A 14,306-nucleotide genomic window follows, 5' to 3' on the forward strand; every position below is an offset into this window, starting at 1 on the left:
AATCTGTCATCAATTCATAGTATTTTCCACTTATAATCAGCTCGATTCGTTTATGGCAAAGTTCGAAAAATACACTCCATCGCCTCTCTCTACTCCTATCGTTCTTTTAATCGAATCTTTCCCACTAAACTCGAAAAAAAGAACAATAGTAGCAGACAGAGGCAACGGAATGTATTTTTCGAACTTAATATATGTGGAATATCACAATAAGATTTAGGTTCATGATTATTCATGAAGTGAAAATTTTTAAGAGGTTCTTTAATAAAAATTTAGAAGGTCCCCTTTATATAATTGTATATTCAATGCTGCTTCTCCTTCAAATTTCCATCTTATTTGGAGAAAATAATGTTTTCAATGAGTATCTCGTTAATGGAACAATTCAGAACGAAATTTGATAGCCTACGCTAATCAAATGACATTTTTTGTTATTCCAATATGTTATGTCATTTCGAACAAAAATTTTGATGCTTCAACATTTTTCAAATAAAATAGTCCAAGATCCCAGAGCGACCAGACATAACTTATTTTCAGGCAGATGAAACTTTAGTATCTCAGTAGAGTTTTATGTACTTTGAACACCTGCCAACTTGTGGAGCTTGCCTAGTGACACCTGAGCAGATACCAGGTGGCAAAGGTGACTAAAAATAAGTGTTATTTATTTTATTTTCACATGGCTGATTTTTATATATGTTTTAAAGAATATTATTCTGAAGTTATATTAAGTGACAGACACTTTCCATGGGCCAAAACTATTGCCAGACGCTTTGAAGCTGCACAAAGAATAAATGAACTTTACTTATTTTCTTCTCGATCTTATGATACAGGCATCCTAAACTCCTATTTAAAAAAAAATTGGATTAACCAAAATTTCGATTATCCGAAATCACTTTGGTCCACATTATTTCGGATAATCGAGACTGTACTGTACTACAATCGATTGCTGCAAAACCTGGCATCATCTACGAAAATATAAAAGAATTATTCTTTTCATAAGAGATGCCTGTCCATTAACTATTTAAGAATTCGAAAGAAAGTACTACCCCATTGTATCTGAATTAACAAGGGACTATGAATGCAGTCAGTTAGTTTATTGGGTATAAGTATGTGCTGTGTATGTGCACGATTTGATACTCTTAGGTATGTGTATGTGCCATGTGCGAGCAATGTATAGTATACAGTAAAGGGACTCCAAACAGATTGTGAAAGGGAACCGAGTTACCACAGTCTTAGGCTGGAAACGCACCGGATGCAACATTTTGTTGCGAGACGTTGCGGGATGTTGCGAGATGTTGCAAGCTCCGCATTTTCTTCAGAATCAAATGGGACGGCACGCACCACTTGCAACACGGGTTCGAAACGTTGCGAGACGTTGCGAGACGTTGCGAGATGTTGCGATGTGTTTCGCATCAAATTTAGTAGGTGCTCTACCGAAGGTTCGAACTGATCGAATGCAACATTTTGTTTCGAGATGTTGCAAGCTTCTCGTTCCCTTCAGAATGAAATGGGAAGAAAGTTGTTGCGAGACGTTTCGCAACAAAAAGGCGAAGCAGCCCTGCCGAAGAGGTTGCAACATTCACCTTGCAACATACTAGAGGACTGATCTATTGATCGAAGTTCTGTTGTCCAGATGATGAGTAGAAATAATACAAACTATACTTTAGTCAATAGTTGATTTAGGTCACTTTTTGCTTTTACATTATGAGGCATACTGTATCTCATTGCGTCACCAATGCAAGAAAATTTATACCTGTACTATTCTGTAATTAAAATTTGACTGTTTTCTTCATCGTAGGCTACATATTCGTATCTTACAGATGAAATGCAGAAAACAACCATAATTGAGTAAACTCATGCAGTGGAAATGATTATATCCACAGCAATCATCAAACTCTAGTGCCATTACATATTTGGAGACAAATATTCTATTTTTAAATTCATTTCCAATTTTTCACCCGAAACATAGTCAGACGACACTCGATATTTTTGACAGAGTTCCCCTTTCAAGTTTGAAGCAATCTCCAGTTGTAAGAAATCTGGAATAAAATGAATCGTAGAGAAAATAAATCAACAACATGAAAATATAACCCAGTCAAATTCAACCATCAATTGAAAATTTTTTTTTACACTTTGGAAAAAATATAATTTGGACAATGTGTAATCTTTTATTTTGAAACTACAGCTTTTTGTGATGATTGACTCCTTCAGTACCATTCATACATAAATACAACTTATGTATTTTCAAATGAGAGTTGAATGAATCTTCAAGCGAAATTCAGTTAGTAAATGAGGGCAATTCATAGATGAAATTCATCCAACTACATTCAAACCCATGGCACTTCTCCGCAAATCTTCAAAGACACCGCCGATGCAGCTGCGCGCGTTTCGAAAACACGAAAGTCGAAATACGTGTGATCCTGTCAAACTTCAGAAATACAATAGGAAAAATTTGTTGCAACCGAAATGTTGCAAGCGAAAGATAGTTAGATTTTAGCTTGCAACATTTTGTTGCGAGACAAAATGATGCGCAACGTCTCGCAACAAAATGTTGCATCCGGTGCGTTTCCAGCCTTACTCACTCTGAATGGCATCCATAGTGCTCTCCCGCTCACACTGTCGGCTAAATAATTTTCATGTTTAGGGGATGTTTGGTCACTACTTTCCTTCTGAATGATGAAATATAACTTTTTTATAGTTACTTCAATGACATACATATTTCAATATCAGACATGTGAAAATGAGTAATGTTTATTTTTCTTGCAGCTTCAATGCGTCTGGCAAGAGTTTTGGCCCATGGAATGTGTCTGTCACTTATAATATAACTTCAGAATAATATTCTTTATACCATATATAAAAATCAGCCATGTGAAAATAAGTTAAGTAACACACATATTTTTAGTTACCGCTCAGACTATTGTCGCATAAATTCACACAGAACACAGATGCTGTATTGTATTGTCACATAACACAAAATTCTACGCCAATGGAACTTTTATGTTTGACGTTTACATATGCCAAAAACCTTGGAACATAGATAGATATATTTGTTCCAAGCGAAATGCGCACATAAAATTCCATCAAAAGTATTTCATCCCTCGGGAAAAAAAAACTATTTACTTGACTGCAATGCGTCCTACGGGGTCCTTCTATGCATATAGGTCATCTCACGTAGGCCTTACCCTCAATCAAGGTTGTCTCACAGGTTGAAACTAAAACTCCCCTTCGTATTCACCTACCCGAACCCACACCCAAATTTGAATTCAAATCCATTACGGCCGTTCGAGAAATATTCCTATGACTCGATTGCAACGCTATCAACATTGATAGGCTGTGAATCTAAATTCTGGGCACTGCAAACCCACCCACAAAATTTCATTAAAATTGTTCCAGCTGCTTGAGAAAAACATTCTATGCGCTCGGACTTAAAATAGTTTTCTGGAATTTTCAAATATTCGGTTAATCCAATTAAAGAACTATCAAACAGGTAGAAAATTCTGTATGAAACAAATTTTCGATAAGGCTATTTCCTTCCATTAACCACCTAACTACAAACATTTTGTGGATGTGGAAAATGAACGTATGATGCACGTTTATTGCAGTCGGAAAATATCTCGCTTAAAAATCCAAACAGAAGGTATCTGTTATCATGTTATAAATTTTTTCCAGTTGTTGACATGTTATCTGTTTTCAGAATAATATGATAGAGATTTTGATTTGGTGAGTTTTGTGTCTTCCCTTGTATTATGGAAATATGTATGTATGTATCTTTCAAACAGTACAAGGTAGGAATTTTATAGGATGCGATTTCTCTTGAGAAAAAATTATCATTTTAAGGCAGGCGTTTCTAAATAACAATCACTATAGGATGATGATAATTCAGGATATACTTAGCCTCTAAGGAAAATAAATATTTATAATATTTTTCCTGATGAAATTTTACCCGGTTCTACTCAGTAAATATCCAGTTGTAGTTAGAAGTGAAGGTATGTTTCCAGACAATAATCTATTATATCCAGTGATCAATATTCCTGGAACTACATTCAGTCGTTCAAAAGCGTATTTCTTTTTCTGGAAATGGTCCGCATTTTTATGCTCCAATAAATAAGATAAACATGATTTGACTGATTCATTTGAAGTGAAATCTGAGTAAGGAGATACTAGAAGAAAGATCGAAACTGACTGATAAAAAAAAACTATTTGAAGCATCGTTCATGAAAAATGCAATTTTAAATTATTTTACGTACGAACCTAACGCGAATGTTTCAAAAAAATATTCATGTGATCGTATGATAATATATTTATTACTTGCACCGGGCAATAGAGATGACAGGACAGTGGATATTACGGTTTACCAATAAGCTCAAGAAATAATATCATAAAAAATCGTTACTCGATGAACTGTCCCATTTGCAAAAATACTTTTATATGTGAGAACTTTAATCTTTCAAAATTGCTGAATGCTTTGAAGTACAAGAATTTTTGTTTGTTTTAAATCTTTAATTTAAATTTTGCAAATCTTACATTTGTTGGTTGTTATTAATGTCGATCATCATACCAACAACAGAGACAATAAAACTGACCCATTATACCGAATCTTGATTCAGACTGCCGGAATCAAAAAGTTTGGAAATGAGAACTATTCATATATGATCAAATTGTGCCCTGGTGATATGGGGCGGACTGATATTTCTTTATTGGATTATTTGACACTGGATGGCTAATCCGAGAGTGAATAAGTTGGGTTGTATACGACTAGAATGGAAAAAATGGTGAAATCATGATATATATCTTATAAGCACAATTATCGACTTTTGAATCTTCCACAGGAAATAACGTATTGATTAGAATGCAAAAATGATCAAATGTGTCTATCGCATGAACTTCCGATGTTTATTTTATCATGTTGTCAATTTATTGAAAATAAACGGCACTCTACTGTATTATTTTTTCCGCACATGAATTTTTTTCAACTATTTTATTTTTTACAATACTGTTTTAATTCATTTAAAAATTGAATCTATTATTATATGATTATATAATTCACAAAATAATACGCGAACAAATAGGAGAAGTTGATTATGTCAATAAGTTTTTTGCAAATAAAACATTGTTCTTTATTTATAGAGAAACTTTCATAGATTTATCAGACTCGTGAGGCCGTTGATGAGAAGTAGAGCATCCTTCATTTTTCAATATTCTCCTAGAACCTGCTTTTATATATGCAAAACAAGATAAACATTTTTGACATATTTTTAAAACCATCTTTAAATTAAGAATTGTTGTATTGCTCAGCTAAATATAAACGGGATAAAATTGTTTCTGGCCATATAATAGTGAACATTTCAGTGCACAATGATTTAATAGAACTCTGCGGTATTTATTGGATATTGTCCCAGATTTTTGGTTTCGTAGTGCAAGTAGACTGCCATTACACCTGTAGATCAATGTATGCTTCAGTGAAATTCGGATGACATTAAAACTATTTAAATTTATCATTAATTTATTGATTATTTATGTATGAGAAAAGTATATTCATTGAATATTAATTAAGTTTTTTTAGTTCCGATAATCCCTGTGGCCATTATCGAAAGGTACTAGAAGATAATTTCATAAAAAATAATTAATTAATCTAGAATTAGTTTCCGATCAACTTTATTTGAAAGCTCCTGGATAAGGGAGATCTTTTGTTGGTCGAATTTCTACTGATGACTTAACAATATCAGTTATCAAATTTTCAGATCTATCCCATTAATGGTTAATAGACCTTGTTCATATAGATAAAAAAATCGGTAATAAAAATCAAAAGTATGTACTATGAGAATATCTCATTGAAACATAATATGCATAAAAGCAGGCAAAATTCAGGAAATGTGGAATCTTCTAATATTTATTTATGGAATTGAAAGTTTTACAAAACTACTGTCAATTTTTATCTAGGAGTAAAACTTGCTAGACAAAAGATATTTTTATGTATAGAAGAAAATATATTGTAGTTGCTTCAGGTGGTTCTGGTTAATAGACGGTAATTCGATAGCATGCAGAATTCGATGAAAAGTAAAAAGTTCAATAACCCTAAAAAGTGTTCAAATGTGTGGTCTCAGAAACTATATTGATATACTCGTAACCTATATATATTATACAATGTGTTTCGTTGGTTTATTCTCGCTTAGCATTCATTTATGTCTATTCCGATGAAAGTTATCTGATTCCTAGTACCTAATGTCATGTAATAAGCTCGAATTTAAGTAATTATGATAAGAAACAACAAGAGATGCGTTTTATTAATTTTTTACACAAGTACAGCTAACTTCGATGTTACGGGTAATTTTATGTTATTTCTGTCCAACTAAGTATGGCATTACTTGTTGAGAAATCTGTGTTCTTGTTAGAACTAAAGTGTTACTTTGGAACGACCAGAATTACCAAGACTTTAAGTATTAAATTAAAGTGATTATTATGAGTTTTCACTTTTTATGACAATTATTATAGAATAATATACACATTTGACCTAAATGAATTTTTTATTCATCAATCAGATTATTTTTATTAAGGCAGGTGAATATTTTTAAACCTGAACATTGGTATTGAGAAGACAAAGAGAGTGAACGGTCTAGTCATGGGTAAACAAAATAGCAAACTTAAACCAGAAGTACTGGAGGATCTCAAACAAAATACAGAATTTTCAGGTGGGTGAAATTCTTCTAATTTTCATCAATTTTGGAAATGTTTTCGAAAAATTAACTGCTAGTCAGTAAATGAAAATATTTTTGAAAAAAAATGAAATGAAAAAAATTGTAATAAAAAAATCACTAATGGACTAGTGGAAAAAATTTAGGATCAAAAAATTCGAAATTTTCAAGTGATTTTCAACTGGCTGTAATTTGCAGAAGCTCAGCTAGCAGTGCATCAAGTTCTTTGAAACTAGAAATTTAAGCTGATTGAATAAGATATCTGGTCCATATAAAGGCGCCACAAAAGACCAAAGTCCATATAACAAATAAACAAAAACAATTTACAGTTTTTTCCAACCTGTTGTGTTACAGCCGGCTGAAAATCGTCTGATAATTCGGATATTTATTCTTCTTCAATTTTCTCCACTAGAGTATTATTTATGTATTCCTATATTATATACATGTTTTATAATGTTTATGGATAATATGTTGAACTTTCAAGCGCTGTTATTATAGATAAGAAACCAACTTTTATTTACGAATCTGTTGGAATTTTTGTTATTCTGTGATCCCTTTTTTTGAGTAATGTTATATATGCTCCATCATACTAATGAATAAACGAATGATTTAAAATTTTGTTTGCATGTATAAAAATCTCGGGCGCAGGCTCCCAACCCGCCACTGAGGATCAATTTTGTGAATTTTTCTTTACAGATGCAGAAATTCAGGAATGGTATAAAGGGTTCCTGAAGGATTGTCCTAGTGGTCATTTGTCTGTCGACGAATTCAAGAAAATTTATGGAAATTTCTTTCCTTATGGAGATGCGAGCAAATTTGCTGAGCATGTGTTTCGCACATTCGATGCCAATGGGGATGGTACCATAGATTTTCGGGAGTTTTTGTGTGCCCTCTCAGTTACGTCACGAGGCAAACTGGAGCAAAAACTCAAGTGGGCATTTTCTATGTATGATCTCGATGGAAATGGGTATATTTCGAGACAAGAAATGTTGGAGATAGTGACGGTGAGTTATATCATTTCTTGGGTTTAGAGTTATTCCTATAAAAATACTTTTTCACTTTCTTCGGGCTCAAGGTTTTATAATGTGAAAATATTGATATCAGAAAAATTCGAGTTTGAATATAATTCCTTCTATTGAAAGGTTCTAGGTCATAAACGATTCTTGTTTATATTTTAAAATATCAGAAAGTAGACAATTTTTGTTTTTCTATTTTGATTTATTTTTGTGCCACAGCAATAATGGTAACTAGTTTCCATTGTAAGTTCCCTTTATTTCTCCTAGCTCCTGATGGAATTTGAAGCCATCGACATGCAACTCCACATAGAAATGCGGAAAATATGATTGTTGATGCAATATTCAGGCAAAATCAATGTACGCAACGATAATAAGAAACTTCTATAGTATTTGTTTCACTAGTAATAAACTTCTCGTCAAAAGCTTAGGATACCTATTTATGTTTTTCGTTATTATGTATATGCTTTTTTTTTCAATTACATGAATTTATAACGTTTTTATCTAGTTCACTTATTATTTGTTCATGTGTATCAGAAATGCTCATCTAAATAATTTTCTCTGTATTTTATTTGTAAATAGATCAAACGGTTTTACGCAACTCTAAATCGCATTTTCATTATGCCAAGTTTTATCCGATGACGATGCCAATAGAGAACTAAGGATGCACCAAGTTGGTCGAAGACAAGTGCAAGTGGCCAATTTATTCAACGTTAGAGAAACTGTGATTTCACGTTTACTCTCAATGTACAGACAATGGAAATGTTCATCAAAGACCCAGACCCAGAAGAGCTATAACGCACGTTTTTCAACTATCTCAGTGGGTAGACATCCTCTCAGCACTTGCAGAATCTTGTCGTCTTGGAGTGCCACATGTTCTTTAGTTTCCCTAAGCATAGTCTCCATAAATTGAATGTAACATCGTGATGCTTGTTGAGAAGAGTGCAACTCACTCGCGAACACATTCGTCAAAAATCATAGTCGGCAATAAACCGGGTACCTATACTGTCGAGATGAATGGTGATAGGTACTCCTTACAGGCGACTACAAATATGGCCTTTTTCATGGACAATGATTACTAGGATGAAGAAGGGATTAAAACTACCAATTGAAGAATATATGCACGGAACTTCAACACAACGCCCAGCACAGAGAGTCTCACGATAAGTACGATATCTAGCTAGGGAATTTAAACTATACACGCAAATTATGAAGCACAAAAATAGAAACGTTATCCAGTTGAGGTATGGAGACAACATTATGTAAAGATTTGTACAAGATACATATAAGTTGAAAACATCTGAAGGACAAGCAATGCACAAGAAACTTGAAATTATAAAATCATAAGTAGAAAAGGCCATAAGCACACTCAAGAATAGGAAAGCAGCTTACATTAAACTAATAAAACATACCTCCGTTACTTTGGCCATCTACCAAGAAGTCGGAGGAATATGAAAAACCTCTTGATCAAAGGAAAAAGACCCACAGATAGATTGAAAGAAATGACCGGACAGTGAGCAGTACACGAGGATGAATAGAACTATATACAGTTGTCTGTAAGCAAATGTGAAAAACTTAGGGAGATGATCCGCCGATGAAAATAAGCAGGGGTAGTTCTTTTTTTTATATCTGCTTCCCTTTCGAGATACAGCCTTTGGAAGGCGATGGCGAATTGACAGTTTTTAATTTTTTTTACGGGTTCTAAAAAACACTGACTATACATAATATGATGCTCTAAGTAGATGTTACTCACACAATTTTTTTAGATCTCATAACTTTATTATTAAGGGTATGATTTTTCGTAAAATTTCATATTTTCTCAAATGTCGTATTTTGTTACTGTCAATACATATAATTTCTTTGATATTTTATGATTCTTAGATGAAAACCTTAACATACATATTTCGTAAGAAATTGGCGTTTCTGAAGAGAAAACAATAATTCTTCAAAAATCCTAAATCTTTGACGACCTGTTTATATTATGATCTGAAATATTTGGAAAATAATTGATCTCCCATTGGAATTCAAACTTACTGCAGAATTTTTCAATTTTTGTGTGAGAAGTTGGAGTTTGAAAAGAAACGGAAAATAAAGTTTTTTAAATGAAAACACAATGTCACAATGTTAACTGGTTGAACGAAAAAGATTGAGATTGATAAGGGGAGATTGTTTGAAAAATGTGTCAACCTATAGATTATAGATAATTTTTCTTTTGATTCCTTGACAACCCCAAAAAGTGTTATCCTCGGAAATTTCATCTGATTATATCGGAAACTGAAAATGTTCTTGAAAAAAAAAACTGGAAACTTAGAACCGCTCATATTATGTAACTCTATATTACGGAGCATTCGAGATGTTTCAGGTGATTAAATGTTACCTTTCCACATGATACCTGAATGCATTTACAAGATTGCCATGTTAAAATTCAATACAAAAACGATCTATGTTCGTAGGGCATTTTTGTCTTGAATTTTAACATGGCAATCTTGTAAATGCATTCAGGTATCATGGGAAAAGGTAACATTTAATCACCTGAAACATCTCGAATTATTTTTTTGCCACGGTTACTAATACATGCAGATTCGTCAACAATTTAATATGTGAGGACTGTGATTCATGTTCCACTAATTTTTTGAGAAGAGACTGGAAATATGAGAATTACATATAGGAAGAAAGTGAGACCATTGAATCGAATCATTTTAGAGTTTGTTCATTTCGAAATATATTTGTTCAAAAAATTATTATTAGTGTGTTAATACTAATCAGGAATCCTGCAATTTATTGATATCAACTCGATTTCTTCATCTGTTTTCGATCCATGATGTTATATTTAGACGAATGATTAAATTTATAGTAGAGTAATTTCTGACTTCAGGCTATTTACAAAATGGTTGGTTCAGTGATGAAGATGCCAGAAGATGAAAGCACTCCTGAAAAACGCACAGATAAAATATTTCGCCAGATGGATAAAAACAAAGATGGTAAATTGAGCCTTGAAGAGTTTATCGAAGGAGCAAAAAGTGATCCATCGATTGTGAGATTACTACAGTGTGATCCTCAAGCTCAGTAGTAGCAACCCAAACCAAGTTCTTACTTACGAGACTGCCTATAGTTGTGAAAAACAACCTATATCGAGGCCGAGCCTTGATATCAGATGGACAAAATTGTATATTTATCAATTAGTTTATTCGATTTGTTCTAAGTATTTAACGGTTTAGAGATTTCCCACTTATTGGTTAATCGGTTAATTTTAATGAACTCCAACTCAACACTTCCTGAAAAATGTTTGAACATAAAGGAATTGAGAATTATTTATTCGTCGATATTGATTTCTTCTTGTGATGAACTGGTTGAGAATAATGTTGATATTTAGAAAAAAACTACTTGGAACAAATTTGGTGATATATCTGACTCTCATCGGGAGTTTTTTCGTATTCGTCATATTCAACGTTGAACTTTGTTACTGTTATACGATAAGTGAAAATATTTTGTCTTGTTTCATACCAGTTTCCAGTTTGCCGTTATCTCCAAAAGCTGAATTTTTTTGACTGAGTACCTAGTCGTGGGATACAGTATAAGAATGGTTTATCCCCATGAACTGGGTTCGGATCACAGACTTGTCACTGAGTTCAGACTCATATCAATTTTACCGATAATTATTCTCATTATGAATTATGGATATTTGAAGTGCAATGTCGAGTATCTCAAAGAAACAATGAGGGAAGCAAGCACTATTAATCCCAGTCAACTTAATCGTAAACTGGCCAAGATAACTTCTAAAGATAAAAACATAGTTTTCGAATATCTACGACTTAGAAAACCATGACGGCCAAATGGAGAAAATCTTAATTGAAAATATCACTAGTATGTCACAATTTTCATCCTAATATAAAAGTTGTTGCTCTCATGCATGTGTAAATAGTAATTATATCTACAAAAGTTCATTGTATAATTTTGGCTTCCCACAGTTGTGTAAATTTTATATCAGAATTGAGTTGATGTAATGGTATCTGGATCGAATACCTATTAGCCGCAAGGTAAGGTTTGTTAATATTATTTTATGATATTTTTGTTGTTATGAATATTTTATGTGGCTTTTAACTGGAGCTATCTTCGACAAAATTAGAGAATCGACTAATAGAATAAAAAAATCTGGAATATTTGAAGAAACTTCGAGCTGAGTGATAATAATTCTCAAAATGATTAATGCTCTAATTATGCATTTGGTTTTTTATTATTTGATATATTCGAGATGATGAGGATCTTAATTGAATGCCAAATATTCAGAAATTCTATATATGAGGATCTCATTAGATACATGAAACAATTTTGCAGAAACCAACCTTTACCTTGAAAAATGTTGTTCAAAATCGATTCGGATGTTATTTTTCATTATATCAATGATAAAAGATACAAAAAATAATCAAATTATTCTAAATTATAACACATTCGAATGAGAATGTTCCAGTGTTTTATGATGAAATTGAGAAATTGTCATTTTTTTTTCAAATCAGTCGTAGATTTCATGAATCCATCCATCGAAACAATTTTATATCCATTCTGTACTAGTCAGGATTACCTGTAGAAATAATATATTTTGTCAATTGAATACCGCGTTTTTTATGGTATGAACGATTTTCAAAGTGGTAACCTATTCAAACTGCATTGAATTTTGCACATAATTGATTGATATACACCACAAGAATGAGTCACAATAATTATTGAAATAGGAATATTGGTTCCCCGAACTTTTCGAATGGAATTATTCGGGCATCCATGTGAATACCAAAAATACTGTGAACTCATCTGACTTATTTGAAAAAAAATTGTGTACCTATTAATAAGAAAATATCACTATGAATTGTAATCGTAATATTAAGAAAGAAGTTCCAACAAATTTTCAATCTAAAGTTTAAGTACTTACCTAACGTATCTTAGTGGAGTTTTATGGATGAAAATGTACTTACCTATTCTAGTTCTTATCACGAATACTCCTTTGAGCTGACGAATTTTAATATATGAAATAAGTGTTAGTGTTCAAAATCTGAATATATGTTTCGAAATATCGATCTATAGATTAAGTCTATTCAAACTTTCAAATTTGATTCAACTTTTCACAGTTTTCACTAAGCTTAAGCACATTTTTGATCGAAGCCTAACTCAGGAATATGAAGCAATGTAGTTTAAATGAATATTGTTACTGTGTTGTGATTATTGGTGTTGAAAATTTTCTATAAAAATCTGGCCGCATCAAAAATACTCACCGATTTTTTTATGACGCCAAGAAAAAAAATTTCAGTAAAACTACTTATATTTTATTAACTACTTACTTGGACTTGTTTGATACCTGAAAAACCTGAATGTTTCAGATTATTGCAGATCTTGAACACTGAGTTTTTTAAAATAACACACTTATTGCTCAACTTCAGTTTCATACACCTGAGTAAATGGAGTAAGTGTTCCATTGAATATTTTGAACATTCTCAGAATAATTGCCTAAGTAAAAGTTAGGTCAAACAGAACCTACTATCAAACGTAATATCGCAAAGGAGAAAACTCCTGACAAATATTCAGTGGGACTTTGTTTGGAATGTATCTAGTACCAAATTTTTTCAACCAATTTGTATTGAAAATAAGGTGAACGAATTCTTTATCCAGGTATTCAACAAATTTCATCAATTCATTTGGCCACTATCATTGATTGTTGAAACTTTCACTACGAAGGATCCATTATTCTCAGTTGTTTCTTGATTTTGGAATGTTAATTTATTATATTTTGTAGCCTACGAATTCATATAGCTTCCCTTATTTTAAACATTTCGACTATCATATTTTATCACTATTATATACATATTTTCACGAGTGTACTTACATACATTCGAGCCTTTCGATCTTCCCAGTTCTTGTGCAGTTGTGGATAATATTGTTAATGACATCTATTTATCTATTTCATGTATTACCTACTGAAGTAAATTATTGCCGAATGAAAAGGAAGTTTTCATATTTAATGAACTACGAAACGTCCCCCGGTATTAAACTATCAATTCGACCAACTTAAAAAAAACTTCGTAAGGCCCCTTACCTTTCCTAAATTCTTCGCCAAAAAACGAAAATACATTCACATCCTGTATACTGAGAAAGGAGGAAAAACACCCTGCGCCTGTGACATACAGATCAAGAATAATGCTTCGCATCTCTGGGTGAAAGTTCAACATAACCAAAGTAGGCACTTTTTTTAGGTGTCCCACATTTTTTCTTATAAACACAGATACACTGCATAAACAGGATCTCTGTGAATAATCTTAATATCGCAGTTCTAAAATATACAGGGTGTAAATGAATAGTTTAAAATTTAAGGGGTTATTCCTTGTCAATAGTGTGGGTAAATTTTAATGGCGTTTCCCTTTTATAGCAGAACACCATCAAAATTCTTTCTGATTGCCTTCTCGCTCCCCCTAGAATATCTGCTCAATTTCAATTATGTCAGTTGACTGGTTTCTAGTAGAGAATTTCATTGGTTGAAATCGTGCTGCACTATGCACTACATAGATCACACAACATCAAAAATATATCAGGAAATCGAAAAAATTATAGCTCTATGACTGAT

At 32.5% G+C, this 14,306-nt stretch overlaps 1 protein-coding gene across 2 annotated transcripts in view; it reads left to right on the top strand.

Annotated features, from left to right (window-relative positions):
• Nucleotides 1-13,689, top strand: part of LOC123306815 (neurocalcin homolog) — a 148,150-nt gene extending 134,461 nt beyond the window's left edge. Inside the window, exons 2-4 of one of the 2 annotated variants that reach the window (XM_044889085.1) lie at nucleotides 6,553-6,683; nucleotides 7,383-7,690; nucleotides 10,575-13,689. In XM_044889085.1, the coding sequence (XP_044745020.1) occupies nucleotides 6,614-6,683; nucleotides 7,383-7,690; nucleotides 10,575-10,769 (573 nt within the window). In that variant the 5' untranslated portion in view covers nucleotides 6,553-6,613 and the 3' untranslated portion in view covers nucleotides 10,770-13,689. Of the gene's footprint in view, nucleotides 1-6,548; nucleotides 6,684-7,382; nucleotides 7,691-10,574 lie in introns of both variants that reach the window. The other variant, XM_044889008.1, reaches the window with a different exon arrangement.
• The last annotated feature ends 617 nt before the right edge of the window (nucleotides 13,690-14,306 follow it).

The sequence above is a fragment of the Coccinella septempunctata genome, chromosome 1 (genome assembly GCF_907165205.1).
Source record: "Coccinella septempunctata chromosome 1, icCocSept1.1, whole genome shotgun sequence".
NCBI lineage: Eukaryota > Metazoa > Arthropoda > Insecta > Coleoptera > Coccinellidae > Coccinella > Coccinella septempunctata.